The following is a 21,921-nucleotide window of genomic DNA, read 5'->3' as shown; positions in this document are numbered from 1 at the left end:
TGTTTCAGAATATAATTTCATTTTCTAAAGATTAGGTTTTATTTAACTTTTTCTCTGAAATTTTTTTCAAGTTGCTTTTTTTTGCCTCTTTGGTTCTAGACTCTTTCATGTTTTAGAGGTTTTCTTCAGATGTCTTGTCACCCTTAGCTATTGGCTTTTAATAGGAACTAGAAAGCTGATTGGAAATTGAGAAAGTAGGGGAACCTTGTTGACTGCCAACTCTACTGTAAGATTCATCTGGTTTAGCCATTTGTTGGGAGCTCCATTGTCTTGGAATATGTTATGTTTTAGAGACTGTAACCAGCCCAGTCTTCTCCTGGCTTGTCAGCATCAGGAATGCTGATTAGGGAAGAGGGCTGGGGGTCATGGTGTTCACTGTGCATAGGCTGCTACTTTTTGAAATGATCCTTCAACTGTCTTCCATCCTCCTGTCTGTAGAATATTTCTTTTAGCCTTCCTAGAGGATTTATTTAACCAGTCCCCTGTTGATGGATATGGACTTGTTAATACCCTTTTAACTATTGTAAATAATGCAGTCCTTATGAACATGCTTATAAAATAATCTTATTTTTATAAGATAGATTCCTAGAAGTAGAGTTTCCCTGGGAAAGTAAATGGTATATGTGTATTTTTATTTTTTAAATTGTAAAACATGCATAAGATAATGTTTACCATCTTAGAAATGTTCATGTACACTTAAGTAGTATTAAATACATTAATAATGTGTCCTATCATCACCACCATCCAGCTTTAAAACTTTTCTTATAAAACTGAAATTCTATACCCAATAAATAATTCCCCATTCTCCTCTCTCCCAAGTCCCTGGCAACCACCATTCCACTTTCTCTGATTTTGACTACAGTGCTCTAAGTACCTCACAGAAGTGGAATCATACAGTATTTGTCTTTCTGTGACTGGCTTATTTCACTTAGCATAATGTCCTCATGGTTAATCCATGTCTTAGCATATTGCAGAAATTTCTTCCTTTTTAAACATTGAAAAATATTCCGTTGTATGTATATACCATATTTTGCTTAACCGTTCATCTGCCAGTAGACACTTATGTGGCTTTCATGTTTTAGCTATTGTGAATAATGCGGCCATGAACATAGGTGTACAAATACCTCTTCGAGACCTCACTTTGAGTTCTTTTGGGTATATATCCAGAAGTGAAATTACTGGATCATAGGGTAATTCTATTTTTAATTTTTTGAGAAATCACTAATTTGTTTTACACAGCGACAGTACCATTTTACATTCCTACCAACAGTGTACAGGATTCTAATTCACATCTTTGACAATACTTGCTTTCTGCTTTTTTTTTCATAGTAGCCTTATTAATGGGTGTGAGGTGATATTTCATTGTAGTTTTAATTTGCGTTTTCCTAATGATCAGTGAACATGGACTATCTTTTTGTGTCTTGGTCATTTGCATATTTTTTTTTTTTTTTAAGATTTTATTTATTAGAGGCAGACTCCCTGCTGAGCGGGGAGCCTGATCATGACCTGAGTTGAAGGCAGATGCTTATCCTGCTGAACCATCCAGGTGCCTCGGCCATTTGCATATTTTCTTTGGAGAAATATCTGTTCAAGTACTTTGTGTTTTTGTTTTGTTTTTAATTGGGATTTGTTTTTAAAAGATTTTGTTTATTAGAGAGCAAGAGCAAGCAAGCATGAGTAGGGGGAGGGGCAGAGGGAGAAGCAGATGCCCCCCTGAGCAGGTAGCCCAGCGTGGGGCTCGATTCCAGGATCCCCAGGATCATGACCTGAGCCAAAGGCAGTCGCTTAACTGACTGAGCCACCCAGGCTCCCCTTGAATTGGGTTTTGAGTTCTAGAGGTTCTCTGTATATTTTGGATATTAATCCCTTATCACATACATGATTTGCAAATATTTTCTCTCATTTTGTGACTTGTGTTTTTACTCTGATAGTCTTTTTGATGCACAGAATTTTAAAATTTTCATGGTGTCCACTTTGTCTATTTTTTGGTTACCCATGTCCTTGTTGTTGTATCCAAGAAATCATTGCTAAAACCAATGTCATGAAGCTTTTGCCCTATGTATTCTTTTGAATTTTAAGTCTTTTTTTTTTTTAAAGATTTTATTTATTTATTTGAGAGAGAGAGAATGAGAGAGAGAGAGCACGAGAGAGAGAGAGGGAAGAGGGTCAGAGGGAGAAGCAGACTCCTTGCCGAGCAGGGAGCCCAATGTGGGACTCGATCCCGGGACTCCAGGATCATGACCTGAGCCAAAGGCAGTCGCTTAACCAACTGAGCCACCCAGGCGCCCTGAATTTTAAGTCTTATATTTAGATCTTTGATCCAGTTTGAGTTAGTTTTTGAATACAATGTTAGGTAAAGGTTCAACTTTATTCTTTTCCATGTGGATTTTCAGTTTCCCCATCATGATTTGTTGATGACTGTCCTTTCGTCATTGAATTGTCTTGGCACTGTTATAAAAATTCATTTGACCATATACACAAGGATTTATTTCTGGCTTCCCTATTCTATTCCATTGTTTTATATGTTTGTCTTTATGCCAGTACCACACTGTTTAATTACAGTAGCTTTGTAATAAGTTTGAAATCGGGAAGTATGAGTCCTCCAGCATTGTTCTCCTTTTTCAAGATTGTTTTGGCTATTTAGAGTTCCTTGAAATTTCATATAAGTTTTAGGATGGGTTTTTCTATTTCTACAAAAAATATTATTGAGATTTTGATAGGCATTGAATGAATGTCTAGTTTTTTTTTGCATAGGATTGACATTTTAATGTTGAGTTTTCCAATCCGTGCATATGGGATGTATTTCCATTTATTTGTCTTTCATCTCTCTCAATGCTTTGTAGTTTTTATTGTATAAGTATTTCATCTTTTTGGTTAATTCTTAACTGTTTTATTCTTTTTTGATTGTATTGTAAATTACTTTTGTAATTTCCTTTTCAGATGACTTATTACTAGTGTAAAGAAATGCAGCTGATTTTTATGTTGATCTTGTATCCTAACACTTTCCTAAATTTGTTATTTCTAAGAGCTTTTTTTGTTGACACTTAATGGTTTTCCGTAAATGTCCTCAGCAAACACATAATTTTACTGCTTTCCCAATTTGGATGCTTTTTATTTCTTGTCTAAATTATCTGCTAGAATGCCCAATATTATGTTGACTAAAACTGGTGAAAGTGGGCATCCTTTCCTTGTTCCTAATCTTAGAGGAAAAGCTTTCCATCTTTCACCGTTGAGTATGATGTTTGCTGTGGGTTTTTCACATATGGCTTTTATTACGTTAAAATAGTTTCCTTTTATTTCTAATTCTGAGGGTTTTTTTTTAAATCATGAAAGATGTTGAATTTTGTTAAATGTGCTATCTGCATCAGTTGAGAGGATTATGTGTTTTTTATTCTGTTAATGCAGTGTATCACATTGATCAATTTTCATATGTTGAACTATCCTTGCATTTCAGGAATAAATCCTACTGGGTCATGGTGTGTATTCCTTTTAATACATTGCTGAATTCAGTTTGCTAGTATTTCATTGAGAATTTTTCCATCAGTGTTCATAAGGGTTATCAGTCTGTGGTTTTCCTGTAGTGTCTTTCTGTCTTTGGTATTAGTGTAATGGTGGCCTCATGGATTAGTTACAAAGTATTTTTTCCTCTTTGAATTGTTTAGAAAAATTTGGGAAGGATTAGTATCATTCTCCAGTGAAGCAGTCAAGTTCAGGAAGATTTTCTTTGGGAGATTTTTGATTACTCATTTGATTTTTTTTTTTTTTTTTTTTTTTTAGGTTTTGAGAGTGTGAGTGAGAGAGCACAAGCAGGGAGAGTGGCAGAGGGAGAGGGAGAAGCAGGCCTCCCCGCTGAGCAGGAGCCCAATGCCGGGCTCGATCCCAGGACCCTGAGATCATGACCTGAGCCAAAGGCTGATGTTTAACCACTGAGCCACCCAGGCACCCCTCGATCTTTTTACTAGTTATGTATACCTATTCAGATTTTCCATTTCTTCATGACTTAGTCTTGGTAGGTTTTGTGTTCCTAGGAATATGTCCATTTCATCTAGGTTATGTGATTTGTTGGTGCATAATTGTTCACTGTATCTTATGCTTTTTATTTTTGTAGGGTTGGTATTAATGTCCTTGTTATTTCTAATTTTAGTAATTAGATTCTTTTTTTCCTTAGTCCAGCTAAACGTTTGTCATTTTTGTTGATAATTTTGAAGAACCAACTTTTGGTTTCATTGAATTTTTTTCTGTTTTTCTATTCTCTATTTTGTTGCTTTCTGCTCTAATCTTTATTATTTTCTTATAGCTTTGGGTTTAGTTTTTTTCTTTCTAGTTTCTTAATATGCAAAGTTAGGTGGTGGTTTCCTTCTGTCTGGTGTGGTCCTATCTATTGTGAGTGGGGTATTGAAGTTTCCGACTATTATAAAAATGTTTCTTCTGTTTTTGTGTCTTATATTTTGATCTGTCATTGGGTGTTTGTAATTACTTTCTTCTTGCTGTATTAAACCTTCTATTAATATATAATGTCTTTGTCCCTTGTAACCTTCTTTGATTTTGAGTTTATTGTGTCTGACATTAGTATAGTCACTTCTGTTTTGATTACTGTTTGCAAGGAATATCTTTTTCTATCCTTTAACGTTCAGTCTACGTCTGTCTTTGAATCTAAATTGCATCTCTTGTAGACAGCATATAGTTGGATAATGTGTGTTTATCCATTCTGCCAATCTGTCTTTTGAGTGGAGAGTTTAATCCATTTACATTTAAAATACTGATAAGGAGGGACTTCTGTCATTTTCCTATTTTCTATATGCCTTATAGCTTTTTTTTGTCCCTCCTTTATTGCATTATTGTCATCTTTTGTGTTTAGCTGGTTTTTTTGTACTGAAATATTTACATTATTTCCTTTTTTGTGTATTCTTTACCTATTTGAGGGGGAGTTACCCTGGGGATTACATTTAACATCTTGAAGTTATAGCACTAATTTGAATTTATATTAGCTTAACACACACAAAAACCTTGCTGCTTTATGCTCTGTTCCCACCCTTTTTGGTTACTGATGTCACAAAATTACATTTTTATACACTGTATACCCAAAACATAAACTAGTAATTCTTTTAAATGTGTTAGTTTCTTAAATTACATAGAAAACAAGATTTGGAGTTATAATAATATAAAAAATTATAACAAGTTATAAAAAGTTGTAATGATACTTTTAAACCAGTATTTTTTCTTTAAAGGTATTACTCTTAAATCATGTAGAAAACAAAGTACAGCTATAAACCATTATAACAACACTGGCTGTAATTGCACATGTATTTACCTTTATCAAGTTATTTCTCTATATAGCCTTGAGTTACTGTCTAGTGTGACTTTATTTTACCTTGCAGAACTCTCTTGAGCATTTCTTAAAAGGCAGGTCTAGTGGTAATGAACTCTCTGAGCTTTTGTTTTTCTGGGAATGTCTTAATTTCTCTCACTTTTGAAAGGCAGTTTTGCCAGATATAGAATTCTTGCTGAAAATTTTCTTTTTGCACTTTATATTTGCCCAGTGCTGTCTGTCCTCCAAAGTTTCTGACAAGAAATCTGATAATCTTACCCTGGATCCAATGACTCACCTTCTCTCTTGCTTCTGTCAAGATTCTCTCTCTTGAAAATTAGATTATGTAGCATATCTCTCTGAGTTCCTCTTATTTGGAGTTCCTTGACCTTCTCAGATGTTTATATTCATGTCTTTTATCAAATTGAGGATGTATTCAGCGATTAGTTCTCCAGATACTTTATCCCTTGTTCTACCTCTTCTAGGACTTCCATGATGCATGTTGATATGCGTTTTGGTGTCCTACAGGTCCCTTAAGCGCTGTTCGGATTTTGGTCTCTTTCTGTTCCTCAGATTCAATAATTTCCATTGTCCTGTCTTTCAAGTTCACTGAATCTTCTGCTTGTTCAAATCTGCCTTTGAATCCCTCAAGTGAATTTTTTGTTTGTTATTGTCCTTTTCAGCTCAAGAATTTCTTTGTTTACTTTTAGGTTTTCTATTTTTTCATATTTTCATCTTGTTTATACATTTTCTTGACTTTCTCCATCTTTAGATCTTCGAATGTCTTTTTGCTATCTTTGTCTAGTATATTTGCCCTCACATCTTCTTCAGAGACAGTTTCTATTGATTTGCTTTTCCCTTTGAAAGGGCCCTACTTTCCTGTTTCTTTGTATGCCTTGTAACTTTTTTCATTGTTGAAAACTGGACATTTGAATTTAATAATGTAGTAACTCAAGATAGCAAATTCTCCTCCTTCCCCAAGATTTTCTAATTTGTTGTATTTTTGGATTGTTGTGGGCTGTCTCTGTGCTGAGGGTTAGCCTGAGCTATAAACTTAAGGTCTTCTCAGGTCTTTGCTGAGCCTTTTGGTGGTCATGAGCAGTTATGTTCTAATTTTCTCCATGTATGCAGTTGTTTTTGAATGTCCTAGTCAATATTTTTTTTAAAGATTTTATTTATTGAGGAGTGCACATGAGAAGGGGGGAGGGGCAGGGGGAGAGGGAGAAGCAGATGCCCCGCTGAGCAGGGAGCTTGAAGTGGGGCTTGATTCCCAGGACCCTGGGATCATGACCTGAGCAGAAGGCAGATGCTCAACTGACAGCCACCCAGGCGCCCCTGAATGTCCTAGTTCTTAGTGTCTGGCTTTTAAAAGGGAAGGAACAGAAAAATGAAGGGGGGAAACAAAAAAGAGTGCTGGCCCTTTAAATCCCCTGGAAGTTCCACCCACTGGAGGGGCTTGCAGCAAGCAGTGAGAGATGCCACATCAGCAGTGGATACTTGCCTCTTTGTCTGCATCTCTGTGATCAGAAGCAGCAATGATCAGAGCCCAGCTCTCCAATGTTTGGTGTATAGGGGTCTTTTTGCTCACCATGGCTCCTCAACCTGCTCCAGGAATACATGTACTACGGGAGATGGGTAGCTGCTGCCTTGCTAAGGGCTGAAAATGACATGAATTAACCACAGTTTACCTTCCAAGCTTTCCCTGGTGTTTGAAAGCCTTCAGCAGATTCCAGGGTTCCATAACAGTTGCATTGGGCAGATTCTGCCAGTGCAATTATTGTCTAGGTGGGGAAAGAGATTTCTGGTGTTTCAAACTCTGCCATCTTAGCAGAATCCTCCACAGGTGTATGTGTATTTTGAAATTTACTTGATATTGACAAATTAGGACCCACCCCCAACATATGAAAGATTGTATGCATTTATATTCATATTAGCACTTTACTGGAGTGCACATTTTCTGTCCGTGACAGCATTGGGCATGTTTAATCTTTTTTTTTTTTTTATTGAGATACTGTTGACTTGCAATGTTACCTTAGTTTCAGGTGTATAATCTTTTATTTTTGCTAATCTTGCAGGCAAAAAAATTGATTTGTATTTTTTAGTAAGAAAGAAATCTGTATTCTGTGAATTGCTGTTCATAACATTTTGACAAATGCTTTAAATTTGGTTGTCCTCTGTATTTGGTTTGAGGCTTGGTAAAATATGAGAGAGAAAACGAATGGTAAGTATGGTCACTCCTGGATTTTTATAATTGAGTTTTTTCTATTCAGAATATTTTGCACAGGTTTTGAATGTGTTAATTTATACTTCAGCTTTAGGATGTTTTTATAGTAATGACCATATTTTAATTTTATGTCTAGTTATTGTTGTAATAACTATTTGCAAATATTGTGGGTCTATAAAAGCATTTTGTCATACAATGTTATAGCAGCTCATGAGGTTATTTGGAGTTGAGGAAACTGAGGATTTGAGAGATTAAGAAACTTGACTGAATGTCTAGTGAATTTTTTCAGTAATAAAAAGAGCAAAGGAGTCTCAGAGTAAAATTCTGGCCCTGCAACTGATTCATTTAGTCAGTTCTTGTGTCTTATTAGCTGCAAAATGAAGATAAATAATAAATAATATTCAGGTAATAGATAATTTAGAATAATAGAACAGATAAATAATAATATTATTTTTAAATCTAGAAATGAACACTGAAGCAGAGCAGCAGCTTCTCCATCATGCCAGAAATGGCAATGTTGAAGAAGTTAGACAGTTATTAGAAACCATGGAAAGAAATGAAGTAATTGCTGACATTAATTGCAAAGGTAAGCTTTGGGTGGACTTTTTAGCTTTTCTCTTGTGAATATGTATGACTCTGTCATTTATTTAGCACTAATCTTTTTGGTCTTGCTAGAAAGAAATTCCCATCTCTTATTCTAGAAAGAACCTTCATAACAGTGGGTAAAAGGTCTCTTGTAGTCTTCCCTAAGTCAGAGAAATTAAGATCTAGTCTTAAGGTTTAGGGTCGATGACAGTTTTTATTAGTTACAAGATGCATGCTATGATAGGGTATTGTAGTTAGAGCAGCAGGTTTGAGTGTTTACTATATGCCCAGAGTCCTGTGAAGTACCTTGCAGGTGGTGTTAGGTAGGATCCCTGCCCTCACTGAGACTAGCGTAGTAGATTAACAGATCAGACTAGTCTGTACTACACAGTATGTGCCAGAATGTGGAACCCTAGGGTGTCATGAGATCCCATCGGAGAGGTATGAAGCTGGAACTAAAGGATTAGCTTCTTGGAGGAAATGATTCTCAGGCAATCTATGAAGAGTATGTAGGACTAACCAGGTGAAAATGGAAAAAGTGTTCGAGGGAGAAGATAGAGCATGTGCCAAGGTCCTGAGGTGAGAGGCAGCCTAGGTGGCAAGGGCCTGCAGGCAGGAGGGGGTGAGGGATAAAGTTAGATAGGTAAGCAGCAGCCAAATCCTAATGCACCTTGTATAGCAAGGTTGTAAATATTGCACTCAGGTGTGCAGAGAAATAGAATTTATTTTCCAAAATGACCCTGCTATTTCAACAAGCACCTTCTCATTCTTGAGGCATGGAAGACTTAATGTTAGTCTTTGGATACCTCAAGCTCAATTGCTTTTTGATAAATGGTCTTCCAGAGCCTCTCAACTCTTCTTGCCCCATCTCCCCTAAGGTGGCCTTTAAATGTAAGGGTGAGATTTGTTTGTGTGTGTCTATAGCCTTTGGTTCCTCTGTGGCCCTTTTCTTTCTAGTGCTCCTTAAGCTTTTGTAGCTGAACTTGGGGCAAAGTCAAACTCGTGTCTCTGTTTGTCATACAAGTGGTAGTCCTTGGCTGTCACTTTGTGGCTGCCCTGCAGGTGGCTGCTGGGGTTGGGGGGGGAGGTGGAGGGACGGGTGCCGGGGCGGGGGAGTGCTGGGGGATCTTTCCCTGTCATTCCAGATGCCACTTGCCTGTTCTTGGTGTTCCCTCAATTTATCTCGCTCTCTGGGCTCATGAACAGGAGGGCCATGTCTCTGCATTTGTGTCTTTCTCCCAGTCCTCCGTCCCAGATGCATATTTTATTCTGTGTCACATTCTTCTCCTGTCCTAGGGCCACAAACCTTCTGGCTTCACCCACAGTGGGGAAGGATTGCAGCAGGGAGGAAACTATGATCTGAGTTTTCCAGAAAATGAGTTGGTTTTTGGTATGCTAAAGGAATTCTAAAAATCCTTCTGGTGCTTCAACAAAGACCAGTTCTTAATCTTTATCTGGGGATGCTATTTTGAAAGCTAAAAACATTCCTGGCATTTGAAAATCCTAAAAACCCTGTATTATCTACCTTTCCCACCCTCACCTATGGCTATTTTAGGCAAATCTGTGGAAAGTCGTCTACTTGGAAATGTAAAACTATGAAACAGATGTGAATGCTTTTTCAAAATTTCATTGTTAGACCTGTCAGTCAGACTTTGTCTTAAGGGCAGTTTAAAGGATTTACGTAGAGGAATGACACACCAGGTGAAGTGAATAGGGAGAGGTAGGAGGGGGTAGTGAGTAGTGTTTCCCCATGGGGATCACTTGTGCTAGGCATTTCTAGGATTTCTTTTCGGATTTGTTTTTCCAAACCCTGAGAAATTGAGAAAATGGTGAAATGTACTATAATTCTGCAAGAATTAAAGCTTAACAATCAACATAGAGATGTTGTTGGTTGGAAGGAATTACTGATGTCAAGTTGAAAGTGAGAAAAGCACTGACCTGCAGTTGAAGGTTAAGGCCAGTATTTCTAGGATAAGGGTACAAAATTTTTTGGATATCCATGGTAAGTAATAGTATAAAAAATGAAGTATTTTAATGTAGGATTTTGGAAATTCCGATTTTTTGGTCCAGAATCTTACCTGGAAACACTAGATGTGAGGAGACCAGTTCAGACGCTGTTACAGTAACTTAGAGGAAATAGCAACAAGTAGGTATAATTAACATTTAGGAGGTTGAATCAATAGGACTAACTGAATGTGGGGGGTGAAAAAAGTGGCAAGAGTGTTACTTATTTCTGACTTGAGAAACAAGGTGAATAAGGGCAATTCATTGTGAAAACAAATGTGGGGAGGAAGAGGTAGCTTTAGTGAGAGTACAGTTGACCCTTGAACAACACAGAGTGAAGGGGCACCAACGCCCCCCCCCGCACAGTAAAAAGTCCACATTGAACTTTGACTCCCCAAAAACTTAACTGCTAATAGCCTACTGTTGACCAGAAGCCTTACTGATAAGTCAATTAATATATATGTATTATGTACTGTATTCTTATAACAAAATAAGAGAAAAGAAAATGTTAAAATCACAAGGAAAATACATTTAAAGTGTTTATCGACTAAAATCGGTATGTGAGTGGACCCGCGCAGTTCAAAAACCCATGTTATTCAGGGGTCAACACTGTACATATAAAATTACAGGTGAGCTCAGCTTTGCACTTTTTGAGCACAAGGTGTTTTGTAGTCTCCAAATGGAGGTGTCTAGTAAAGAGTTCAAAAGGGGAAGAGGGATTTTGAAGTCAGTAGTACATTAACAGTAAAAGCAATGGAAAAGGGCCAGGAGATACCATTATTGGAGATACCAGTAATGAAGCACTCATCGGACAGCGGAACTTGCAAAGGATCCTGAGAGAAGTGCTGAAGCAGGGAAACAGGGAGAGAAACCGTATAGGGTGCAGGGCTGTGGCAGCCTGGAAGGCATGCGGGCCATGCTGTCCAGTGACACAGTGCCGTGGCAGCTGAAAAGTGCCCCTGGTATTTGGTGACAGCATTTGTGGATTAAAACTTGAGGACCATTTGAATGATACGGTGGGAGATGAACCTGGTCTGCCATGGGGGGTGGGGCACTGACGGGAATGAAGGGGGTGGAAAGAGTAAGTGCAGACAGAGTGGGAGGGGCGAGCGAGGAGGACAGTAGCTGGCAGGGAGAATGGGATCAGAGAGGGCTTTTGTTCCTCTTGCTTGTAAGATGGAAGAGGCTGAGTGTTCACTTCCTCCTTACTCATAAGTGAAGAGGGGGAGGTGGATGATAAAGGAGAAGAGTGCCTGAGGAGCAGAAAGAGATGGAATCCAGGATACAGGAATTGGATTAGTCTTAAACATCAGAAAGGAAGGATGGAAGAATGCCTGTAGATAGTTGTGTGGTGGTAGATTTGGCTCCAGGAAGCCCCAGGAATTCCCTGAAAGCCTTCCTTCTTATTGTGAAGCTGAGAGACTGAGGCCCTTTGTTAAGGAGAGGTGTTTGGGTAAGAGGCTTGAGGAGAACACGGGTGACTTGAAGTGCATGTTGTGGAATGTAGGAGAGACACCTGAAGAGTATAAGAAGGATTGCCAAGCAGTGTCTAGAGCCTAGCTGAAGTAGGAGATCCCGAGTTTAAAGTGCCATGAGTCCACAGGGTTCTGTTATTTTTCTTCTACCACTGTTCAGCATCCTGGGTATAGTTACAGAAAAATCAAGCTAGTGTACTTATCAGTCTTTGGGGTTTTTGTAGGCTACTACAACAGGGTTATGGAGGGGACGGGCAAAGAAGTTGAAGTGAGGGATCAAAATGATGGATTTATTGAAGAAAGTAAAGATGGGGGTGTTTACACACATGAGAAGTGGTTAGGGAATGAAGTGCTGATTCAGTTGAACAAGTCTGGAGTATACCTGTGTGAACAGGCTAGAAAGTGGGGAATTTGTGAGCTCAGAGATGATGATGACATCCAGGCTCTGGCCCTAGGGCTGGGCATGTAACATCAAGCAGAGGCAAAGTTTTCGGGAAATGAGGGAAGCTGAGAAACCAAGAGTCCAGGATACCAAATAAGTAGTAGACACCCCTAGGACAGTGGCGCGGTTTGCATTGGGAGAAAGACTGTCCCCCGGAGTTACTTGATGAGGGGCGAGCTGGTGGGAGGTTGGTAGATGGCAGCAGACAAGGTGTTTGAGGTTTAATGGCAGAAGTCTCAAAAGAGGGGTTGTAATGTGAGTGGAGTCCTTGACTAGAGACAGCATTGGGTTTTGATGGAGAAGTTCGCATGACTTCTGTGAGGACCAGTGGGTGTGGGAATTATCTGGGGGAGGCTCCACCTGAGAGGTAGAGGAGGGTCCTTGTCATCAGGAAGAGCTAGATTTCAGTTAAGGACAGAAGGTAAAAGAAACATTCCATGAAAAAAAAAAACTGCCTCTAGAATTTATTCACTCTGGAATTACAGGTTCTAGAGGGCATACATTTTAGAGGAAACAGTTGTGGGTGTTTGGGTAAGTGGCAAACAATCACAGGACACTATTAGTGGCAGCAGTCCCTCAGGGAGCTGTCAGAGGCTTGTTCTGGGTGCACTGGGGCTGGTGCCTGGGGTTTCTGTTGGCTCAAAATCTGAAATCCAGGAAATGAGGGCAGCCATTAAACCTCTAGCTCCTCCTGAGGAGTGCCCCCTGGGCGGCAGCATGCTCCTGGGCTTTGGTAGACCCTCCAGGGTGCTGGGCTTTGGAATTTGATAGGCTGCATGCTCGTAAGCCTCATTTGGAATTTTGATAACCTTTTGGAGCTATCTCCGCTCTAAGCTTTAGTGCCCTATGTTTTTTTTTCTTCTGAATTGAATTGTATAGTTATGTTTTTGTTGCACTCGGTTATTCTATACCTCTCCTTAGCAAGGATCCAGCATTTCGTTGCTCTTAACTTTGGTTCTTGTTAAGAGTAGCTGGACTCTACCACTCTGGTAATGAATATCCTCATTACTTGAGATTTTATTTGGAGTCAGGACTCCATTTGCTGTCACTGTTTGCAGAGCCAACAGCTTTCCAAATGCTGCAGAAAAGATTCTTTATCCATTCCCTCTTTCCATCCACCCTCCTAACATGGCACAGAGGTGCTTTTCATGAAATACTATGCTGAGAGAACCAGATCTTTGCTAGATGATGGTGAGATGGTTAGAGACTCAGAACTGTGGAGCCAACTAGAGATCATCTACTTTGAATGTAACTCCCATGACGCCTCCCACCACCCTTTTAAAAATGAGGACGTGGAGTTAGGAAGCTGTCATCAGAATCTGGGTCTTGTGGGTTCTAATCCATTATACTTGTTATACTTCTTACTATGTCCTCTCTCTTGCCTCTCATTCATCAGCAGTGCACTGTGAAGGGGAGATTGGCCAGTGTATGGGAGTACCATGGTAAAGAGAAATTTTATTATAAAATTATCTGAATAACAAAAATGCCTTATATTTTTCCATTTTTAGGAAGAAGTAAGTCTAATTTAGGCTGGACACCTCTTCATCTGGCATGCTATTTTGGACATAGACAAGTGGTCCAGGATCTGTTAAAGGTATATTTATAGCTTTAATTTTTAAATGGATAAAATAAATACTGCTGTTACGGAAATTGTGAAAGGCTTAGAAAAGCCGACTAACCATAATGGCTTATTTAACAGTAACACACTTAATTGTTCTTTGCTAAGTACATGAATTAGGTTAGCCTGGTGATTAATTAAAACTCGGTTTTTTTTTTTTGTCATTTGATTTTTCTGACTTTTTAAAATTACAAAAGTGAATGTATGAATTAATGTGAAGATACTAGTTTTTAATATAACAGTTAAAAAAAAAAATCCAAAGCACATCCTGAGTAATTCAGAAATGATGCCAGAATCTCTTAATGAGCACCATATGATTTAAGATCTCACATTTTTCAGTTCTCTGATAATTTTTCACATTGGTATTTCTGAAATTATTTTGTGTCTTAAAATTGGGCTGTATGTTTAAATATTGGGATCTTTTTCTTTACTGAAAACTTACTAAGTTGGTGGAGAAAATTTGGTATTTCATTCAGACAGTTCTTTTTTCAGTATGGGGGTTTGTAAAGTAGAGTGAAGATCTGTACATTTTTGAAGGAAAATAGCTTTTTACTCTTCTACCTATCAGAATTTTACCTTTCAGGAAGCTTTACTGTTTTACGATGAATTGAATTGAATTTTAGTAGTGACAACCAATGAATATTAACATTATTTTAGTTTTGAAATATTTAATGTATTTTTGGGGTGCCTGACTGGTTCATTTGGTAGAGTATGCAACTCTTGATCTCAGGGTTCTAAGTTTGAGCCCCACGTTGGGTGTCGAGATTATTTAAAAATAAATTCTTTAAAAAATATTTATCTTTTTAAGGAATTCTTTTCACCTTTGTGTATTTCTTGACATGTGGAAGATATCTAAAGTTTTCATGTTTGTCAGGCTGGTGCAGAAGTGAATGTATTGAATGACATGGGAGACACACCGCTTCATCGAGCTGCCTTTACAGGACGAAAGGTGAAAACATTCCATGTTCAGTGTTTGCAAGTGAAATATTTGGAAGAGTAGTCACATGTTGTTTAGGACCCTATGAGTAGCAACTGGGCAAAGCCACAAGAAGTACATAAACCAGCACTTTGGGTCAAAAGGCCACAAGCTCTTAGAATCAACAGTGAGGTCAGATTCTTCCACTCTGGCATCCTGATAGGAGCTCCTTCAGTCCCTGCTTCTGTCCTCTAGGGATGGGGAACTCGTGATTATTCCTTTTTTAAAAAACCATTTCACTGAGGTAGAATTTTATGTTGCATAAAACTCACCTCTGGTAAGCGCACATTTCAGTGATTCTTGGTACATTTACACAGTTGCACAGCCCTCACAATACAGTTTTAGAATATTTCCATCAGCTCAGAAAGCTTCCTCGTGCCTGTTTGTGTTCATTCCCTGCTGCTCTCCCTCGCCTCAGGCTACCACTGATTGGCTTTCTATCTCTAGGATGTTTGTCTTTTCTAGATATTTCTTATAAATGAAATCATATAAACTTTTGTGTCTGGCTTCTTTAATTTAGCATGATATTGTTGAAGTTTATCCATGCCATAGCATCCATGTATCAGTAATTTCTTCCATGTTATGGCTGAATAACATTCCATTTTATGGCTATACCACATTTTATAATCTTTTCACTGTTTTACCAGAAGGACTCTTTTCCTATTGCATTGTCTTGGCACCCTTGTTGAAATGAATTGACCATAAATTTCTAGACTTTCTGTTGTCTTCCTTTGATCTATATCTATTGTTACATCAGTACTATACTGCTTTTATTACAGTAGCTTTATAATTACATTTTGATATTGGGTGGTCTGAGTTTTCCAACTGTGATTTAAATGGTCTTGGCTATTGTCAGTCAAAAGTTTGTATTTCCAGGGGCGCCTGGGTGGCTCAGTAGGTTAAGCGTCTGACTCTTGGTTTTGGCTCAGGTTGTGATCTAGGGCCATGAAATCCAGCCCGGCATTGGGCTCTGCACTCAGTGTGGAGTCTGTTTGAGATTCTCTCTGTGCAACACCCCCCTCAAATAAATAAATCTTTAAAAAAAGTTTGTATTTCCATATACATTTTAGGATCATGTTAATTTCTACAGAAGCACCTATTGGCATTTTGATTGAGGTTGTGTTGTCTAGAATCTATAGATCCATTTGGGAAGAATGGCCGCTTTAACAATATTGAGTCTTCCAATCCATGAATGTGAAATACCTGTCCCTTTATTTAGATCTTTAATTTCTCCCGGCAATGTTTTGAAGTTTTCAACTTCAACAGATATTATACTCTTGTTAAATTTATTTCCAGGCATTGAATTCTTTTTGATAATATTTTGAATGGAGAGACAGCGAGAGAGGGAACACAAGCAGGAGGAGTGGGGGAGGGAGAAGCAGGCTTATCGCTGAGCAGGGAGCCCGATGCGGGGCTTGATCCCAGGACTCTGGGATCATGAATTGAGCCAAAGGCAGACGCTTAACCGACTAAGCCACCCAGGCGCCCCTAAAGCTAGAAATTTTCATTTTAGCTGTATATACAATACATTTTTACATGTTGTGTGTTTGTTTCCATTTATTTTAAGATACTTCCTGACATTTTTGTGATTTCTTCTTTAACCCACAGGGAAGTCAGGGTTATTTAGGAGTATTTCTGCCACATATTTGGCAACAATTTTAAGTTTTTCCAAATTTCTTTCCATTGTTGATTTCTTATTTCTCTTATGATCAGATAACATTTATTTATTGAAGAATATGAAATTCTTTTAAAATTAGGTGGGTGCATGGGTAGTTCAGTCAGTTAAGTGACTCATGATTTCAGCTCAGGTCTCAATCAGGGTTGTGAGTTCAAGTGCCTTGTCATGGAGCCCACTTAAAAATAATAAAATTTATTAGGAATTAACTTGTGATACAGCATTTGCTATATCTAGGAGAATGTTCTTTGCTTGAAAAGAACGTATATTCTGTTTTGGGGGTGGAGCATTCTATAAATGTCCATTGAGTGACTTGAAAGGGTTGTCCAAATCGTATATACGTAACTGACTTTGTTTTAGCAAATATTGAGAGTGTGGTATTGAAATCTAGCTATAATTCTGGAATTGTGTAGTTTCAATTTTGTCAGTTTTTGCTTTATGAATCTTGGGACCTGTTAGACCCATATCCATTTGCAATGGGGTTATATGGAATATATTACATAGTGTATATTTTCCTCATGCATTGACCTTTTTATCCTTACAAAATGTTTTTGCCTTCAGTAACATTTCTTGTCATAAAGTTTATTTTGTTTTATGATAATATAGCTAGTCTAACTGTCTTATGGTTACTGGTTGCATTATATATCTTTTCTACTTTTATTTTCAACATCTAGCTTTGAATATAAAGTATCTCTTGTGGACAGCATATAATTCAATTGTGTGAGGGATTTTTTTTTTAGTACAGTTGACACAATGTTACACGAGTTTCAAGTGTACAACTCAGTGATTTGACAAGTTTATACCTTAGGCTATGTTCACAGCAAGTGTAGCTACCATCTGTCCCATTACATCCCTATTAGAATATCATGGACTGTATTCCTTATGTTCTTTATATTTCAGTGACTTACTCATTCCATAACTGGAGGCATGTATCTCCCTTTCCCCTTCACCCATTTTACCCACCTCCCAGCTCTGTTCCCCTCTGGTAATCATTAGTTCTCTGTATTTATAGTTCTGATTCTGTTTTTTGTTTGTTCATTTTTTATAGACTCCATTTATGAGTGGAGTCAGAGCATATTTGTCTTTCTCAGTCTGACTTATTTCACTTAGCATAATACTCTCTAGGTCCATGTTGTCTCAAATGGCATGATTGCATCCTTTTTTATTGCTTTGTAATATTCCACGCACACGAGTGCGTGTGTGTGTGTAACACATCTTCCTTATCCATTCGTCTACTGTGGGCTCTTAGGTTGCTTCCATGTCTTGACTATCGTAAAGAATGGTGCAGTAAACGTAAGGGTACATCTTTTCGAGTTAGTGTTTTCATTTTCCCTGGGTAAATGCCCAATAGTGGAATTATTGGATCATCTGGTATTCCTATTTTTAATTTTTTTGAGTAACCTCCATAGTGTTTTCCACAGTGGCTGTACCAATTTACATTACTACCAACAGTGAGTGCATGGGGGTTCCTTTTTCTCCACATCCTCGCCAACATTTGTTTCTTGTCTTTTTGATTTTAGCCATTCTGATGGGTGTGAAGTGATACCTCATTGTAGTTTTGATTTGCGTTTCCCTGATGATGATTGATGTTGAGCATCTTTTCGTGTGTCTGTTGGCCACCTGTTCAGTTGTGTTTTTATTTAGTCTCTCAGTTTCTGCCTTTTGATTTAGTGTTTTTAGTCTATTCACATTTAGTTAATAATTTTTGGTTTTTATCGTTGATTTTGTATTTGTTTTCTATATGTCTCAGGTTTTTTGTTTTGTTCCTCCTTTACTGCCGCCTTTTGTGTTACACAAATATTCTTTAGTGTAAAATTTTAATTCCTCTGGATATTAAACTTTTTAAGCATACTTATAATAGCAGTTTTGCACTCTTTATCTGCTACAGGTACAGGACCACTGTCAGTCCATTTCTGTTATCTGCAGTTTTCTCATTATGGGTGTCTTGTTTTTTTGCATGTGTGACAAGTTTTTATTTAAAACTGGACATTTTTTATAATGCATTTAGCAACTCAGTTCTGACTTGTCCACTTTGTTTTGTTTTTTTATTAATTTGTCCGGTCTTCATCTGTGAAATCTGGAATATGCCAGGCCTGCTGATAGCTCTTTTTCTAAAAATTGTTTTAATGTTTTAGCATGGTTTCTGTTACAGACTGAATGTGTCCCCCTAAAATTCATATGTTGAAACCCTATCCCCCCAATATGATGGTATTAGGAATTGGGGGTGAGTGAGGGTTGGGAATAGCCTGCTGCTTCAAGGCTAAAGATGCCTGATGAGCTCTCCTGACATTCTAGTTCCATTGAATATGCCTCTCAATTTGTTGTTTGTCTTTACTGAACATCCAGCACCATGAAATGATGAGTTTTGATCAGTTTTACACTCCTTTTTCAGGATAACAGTTCTCTATCTCTTCACACCACCCTAGACAAAAATTGCTTTAACCCCCTTTCCTGATTTTTTTTTTCCAATTATTTGATCTGGAAATGAACTATGTATGATAGAAGGTTTATTTGATTACCAACCATAGTTTAATATCCCTAAAGATTATTTTAAAATCCTATACTAAGATTTATGTGCATTTATCTCAAGTCAATAAATTTATTATATTGTTTCACACTTTTTATTCTGAGATTTAACTAATTATATAAATTACCATGAATGAACCTTGTAAGTATGTGCTTAATAAGCATGTTTGATTTAGTGCATTTTACACCATTACACCCTATCTGCTCATATGTTGATGCTTGTGAATCAGATATAGAATCTTGCTAAAGTTGAGAAACATGTACCTTTTACAGTAAAGAATAAAGGTAGTGGGTAAGTTGCTATACTTTATGGGATTTCAAAAATGAGCTGCAGATAGTTTAATTTGCCCGATCCGTACGCAAACTGCTTGCTCTTTACCTTCATAACCCTGCACTGCTCGTTTTTCTTCTGTGTAAGCAAGTTCTCTGGGTAGACCTCGACCATGGGGGATGAGATGGCATTCTTGAGAGTGCAGCTCAGATGCTGTCTCCATAAATTCTTTCCTCACTTGCTGCAGCTGGAAGAAAGCTATGCCTTTCCAGATTTCCTAGGCATATTACATCACTTTCTTCGTCTTCTACTTGGTAGTTACTGTTGTGCATGTCTTACTACTAGATTGCATTAATCTTGCTTTCAAGGAATTAACACATTTCAGTTTTTGTATTTTTGACAAGCGCAGCACATGTCATTCTGCCTGTATCTAAATACCTACATCAGATCAGCTCATTTTTCTGTACTTGGTTCTTCCCGTATTTGTCCATTTCTGATGGATTCTTGAACTTCAAACATGAGACTATGCTAAATTGGACCTTAGTTTGATTCAAGCATTAGCATATATATCATATTATCTCTTGCATTAGAAAACTTAGCTGAAGCTAAATGGGTACCTCACACAGGAAACTTTAAAAATTTATGTGCTTAATATTTAAACATGATTGAATTTTGCAGAAAGTTTTCTAATTGTGCTTATGAAAGGAATCCAATTATCTTGTTCTGATGTGATCCTTTACCATGAATATAATTTAAAATATGGTAGTGAGAGTCTGTGATTTAATAACTAGAATGAGTTGAAAAGGGGTTTGGTTTGTTATTAAAGCACTTTACGTTCTTGTCCTTTGGAATATATAAAATCCTCCCCAAATTTTGTGAAGGGCCTTCGGGCTTTTCTTGGTAATTAGTGACCCCTAGTGTTAGTTAGTAAAAATTAACATACCAAAATTTTTAGATGTGCTTAGCATTTGTTCTTCTAAGTTTTTACATCTTTAATGATCATTAAAGAATAAGGATACAATCGATACAGTAAATAATTGGATTGCGGTACTGACCTTTGTGTTGACTTACTATTTTCTAGCAGAACTGAGAAAATACTTAAAATGAATTCTTCCTATGTTGTGTGCCTCAGAAATTATGTATTTGTCACCTGGCATATAGAAGTTACATATAATCCTGAGGTTTATATAAGCTTATCTATCTTGCTCCCTAAATTACCATCTCATGCTTATGTATTAAATGCCTACTCTGTATCAGGCACTGCACAAATGACCTAATATGTATTGTTTCACTTAACAGAGAATGACAACCCTGAAATACAGGCATAAACATTGCCATCTCTCACAGTTTGGGCTTCCCAGGAAGCCAGCTGAGCTGGAGATGAGTGTGCAACAGATTAATTGGAGTGCTTTGGGATCACACTTGTGGGAGGGTGGGAGGCTAGCAGGAGCGGGCAGAGGCTGAAGTTGAGCTGTGATGCATTCTCAAGGGGGTACCTCAGCCAACTGGGAGGGAGCTCTGCAGGAGAGGTGACCCTTCAGAGCTGTCCCAGTTTGAGGTGAGAGAGCTCAACCCTGGTGATGGTCAGTCAGTGGGTACAGGCTGCCTGGGAAGGGACGTGAACTTGTTTGAAGCAGCCCTTTTCAGCTGAGGTGATCCCTGGAGTGACTAAAGGCAGTGGCTGCCTCCTGGGCACTCCCAGCATCTAGGGTACTAAGTCCTTTATTCCTCAGGGCGGGGCTGGACTGTGCAGCACAGCTTCGACCACAGCCCACCCTTTATTCTGCTCACATTCACCTCTTTATAGGCTTCTGGGCGCAGCCCCTTCAGGGTTTCAGTGGGCCTCTCCCCCTAGGAGAAACTTAGAGGAGGAAGGATAGTGGGGCAGACTGTAGCCCCTGTTGCTGTAGTTGACCTTTAGGCCACCACTGAATCCTCTTCTCCCTCCTCTACTGTCCATTCTAGATATACCCTCCCCTTGGCTAGCACATCTGGTCTTCATGACTTACCAGTGCTGTGACTCAGGCCCTCATCACTGGAGATCTGAGAAGGCCCCGCCCTTCCTAAGCTTGGGGTTTCCATACTTGCTCATTTATTGTCAAAACTGGATCAGGGAATACCGAGAGACACCTAAGTGTATCATTTGCATGCCAGATATACTCCATTTCCCCATTGTGTAGAGTCCTTTCTTCTGATGTTCAAGTTCAGTTACCTCTGCTAAAATGGTGACTCTTCTTGCCTCTCCTTTGATATAGGAGCTGAGTGTTCAGGCACCCTTACTCCTCTCCTGGCATATGGATCACAGCATTACCCTTAGGTGTGGATTCTGCTGCCCCAGAACCTGAAGAAGCCAGTCAGGCATTGTGCTTCCTTCTCTGGTTTGGGAAGTGCAAGATGGAATAGTTCTTTACTTTGGAGACAATGTCCTGGCATTGTCTGAATTATATGTCCTGGCACTGACTGAACCTTTAAAAAGTTACTAACATGACATAGTCCCAGAATTCTTCCTAAGATTTATTTTCTACTTCCTGGAGCATTATGTCTTACCAAGGCTTTCAACATTCTAGTCTCTTCTTACTCATCTGGTTTTATTAACATGATGTCATTGGTAAAGTCAACCAGTGTGATGGTCTGCAGGATGGCCAAATGGCTCTGAGGCAAAACTGTAAATGTATACTTTGTCTATGAGACTACAAACTGGTTTTGATCTTTTTTTCCTAATTGGGAAAGAGAGTCAGTTGCTGTGTCCCGTGTCCTTAGTTAGTATTAACTTGCTCTGGCAAAGATAGCATGTTTTGCAGAGTGACTATCATTGGG

At 38.4% G+C, this 21,921-nt stretch overlaps 1 protein-coding gene across 6 annotated transcripts in view; it reads left to right on the top strand.

Moving 5' to 3' along the window:
- The window catches only part of OSBPL1A (oxysterol binding protein like 1A), a 223,603-nt gene that overhangs the window by 26,145 nt on the left and 175,537 nt on the right, over positions 1-21,921 (top strand). For all 6 annotated transcript variants that reach the window (XM_027576566.2, XM_027576564.2, XM_027576565.2 and 3 more), the window contains 3 exons: positions 7,996-8,118; positions 13,547-13,632; positions 14,531-14,605. In XM_027576566.2, the coding sequence (XP_027432367.1) occupies positions 7,998-8,118; positions 13,547-13,632; positions 14,531-14,605 (282 nt within the window). In that variant the 5' untranslated portion in view covers positions 7,996-7,997. The remainder of the gene's footprint in view (positions 1-7,995; positions 8,119-13,546; positions 13,633-14,530; positions 14,606-21,921) is intronic.

The sequence above is a fragment of the Zalophus californianus genome, chromosome 14 (assembly GCF_009762305.2).
Source record: "Zalophus californianus isolate mZalCal1 chromosome 14, mZalCal1.pri.v2, whole genome shotgun sequence".
Lineage (NCBI taxonomy): Eukaryota > Metazoa > Chordata > Mammalia > Carnivora > Otariidae > Zalophus > Zalophus californianus.
This window is presented reverse-complemented; position numbering and strand designations above follow the sequence as displayed.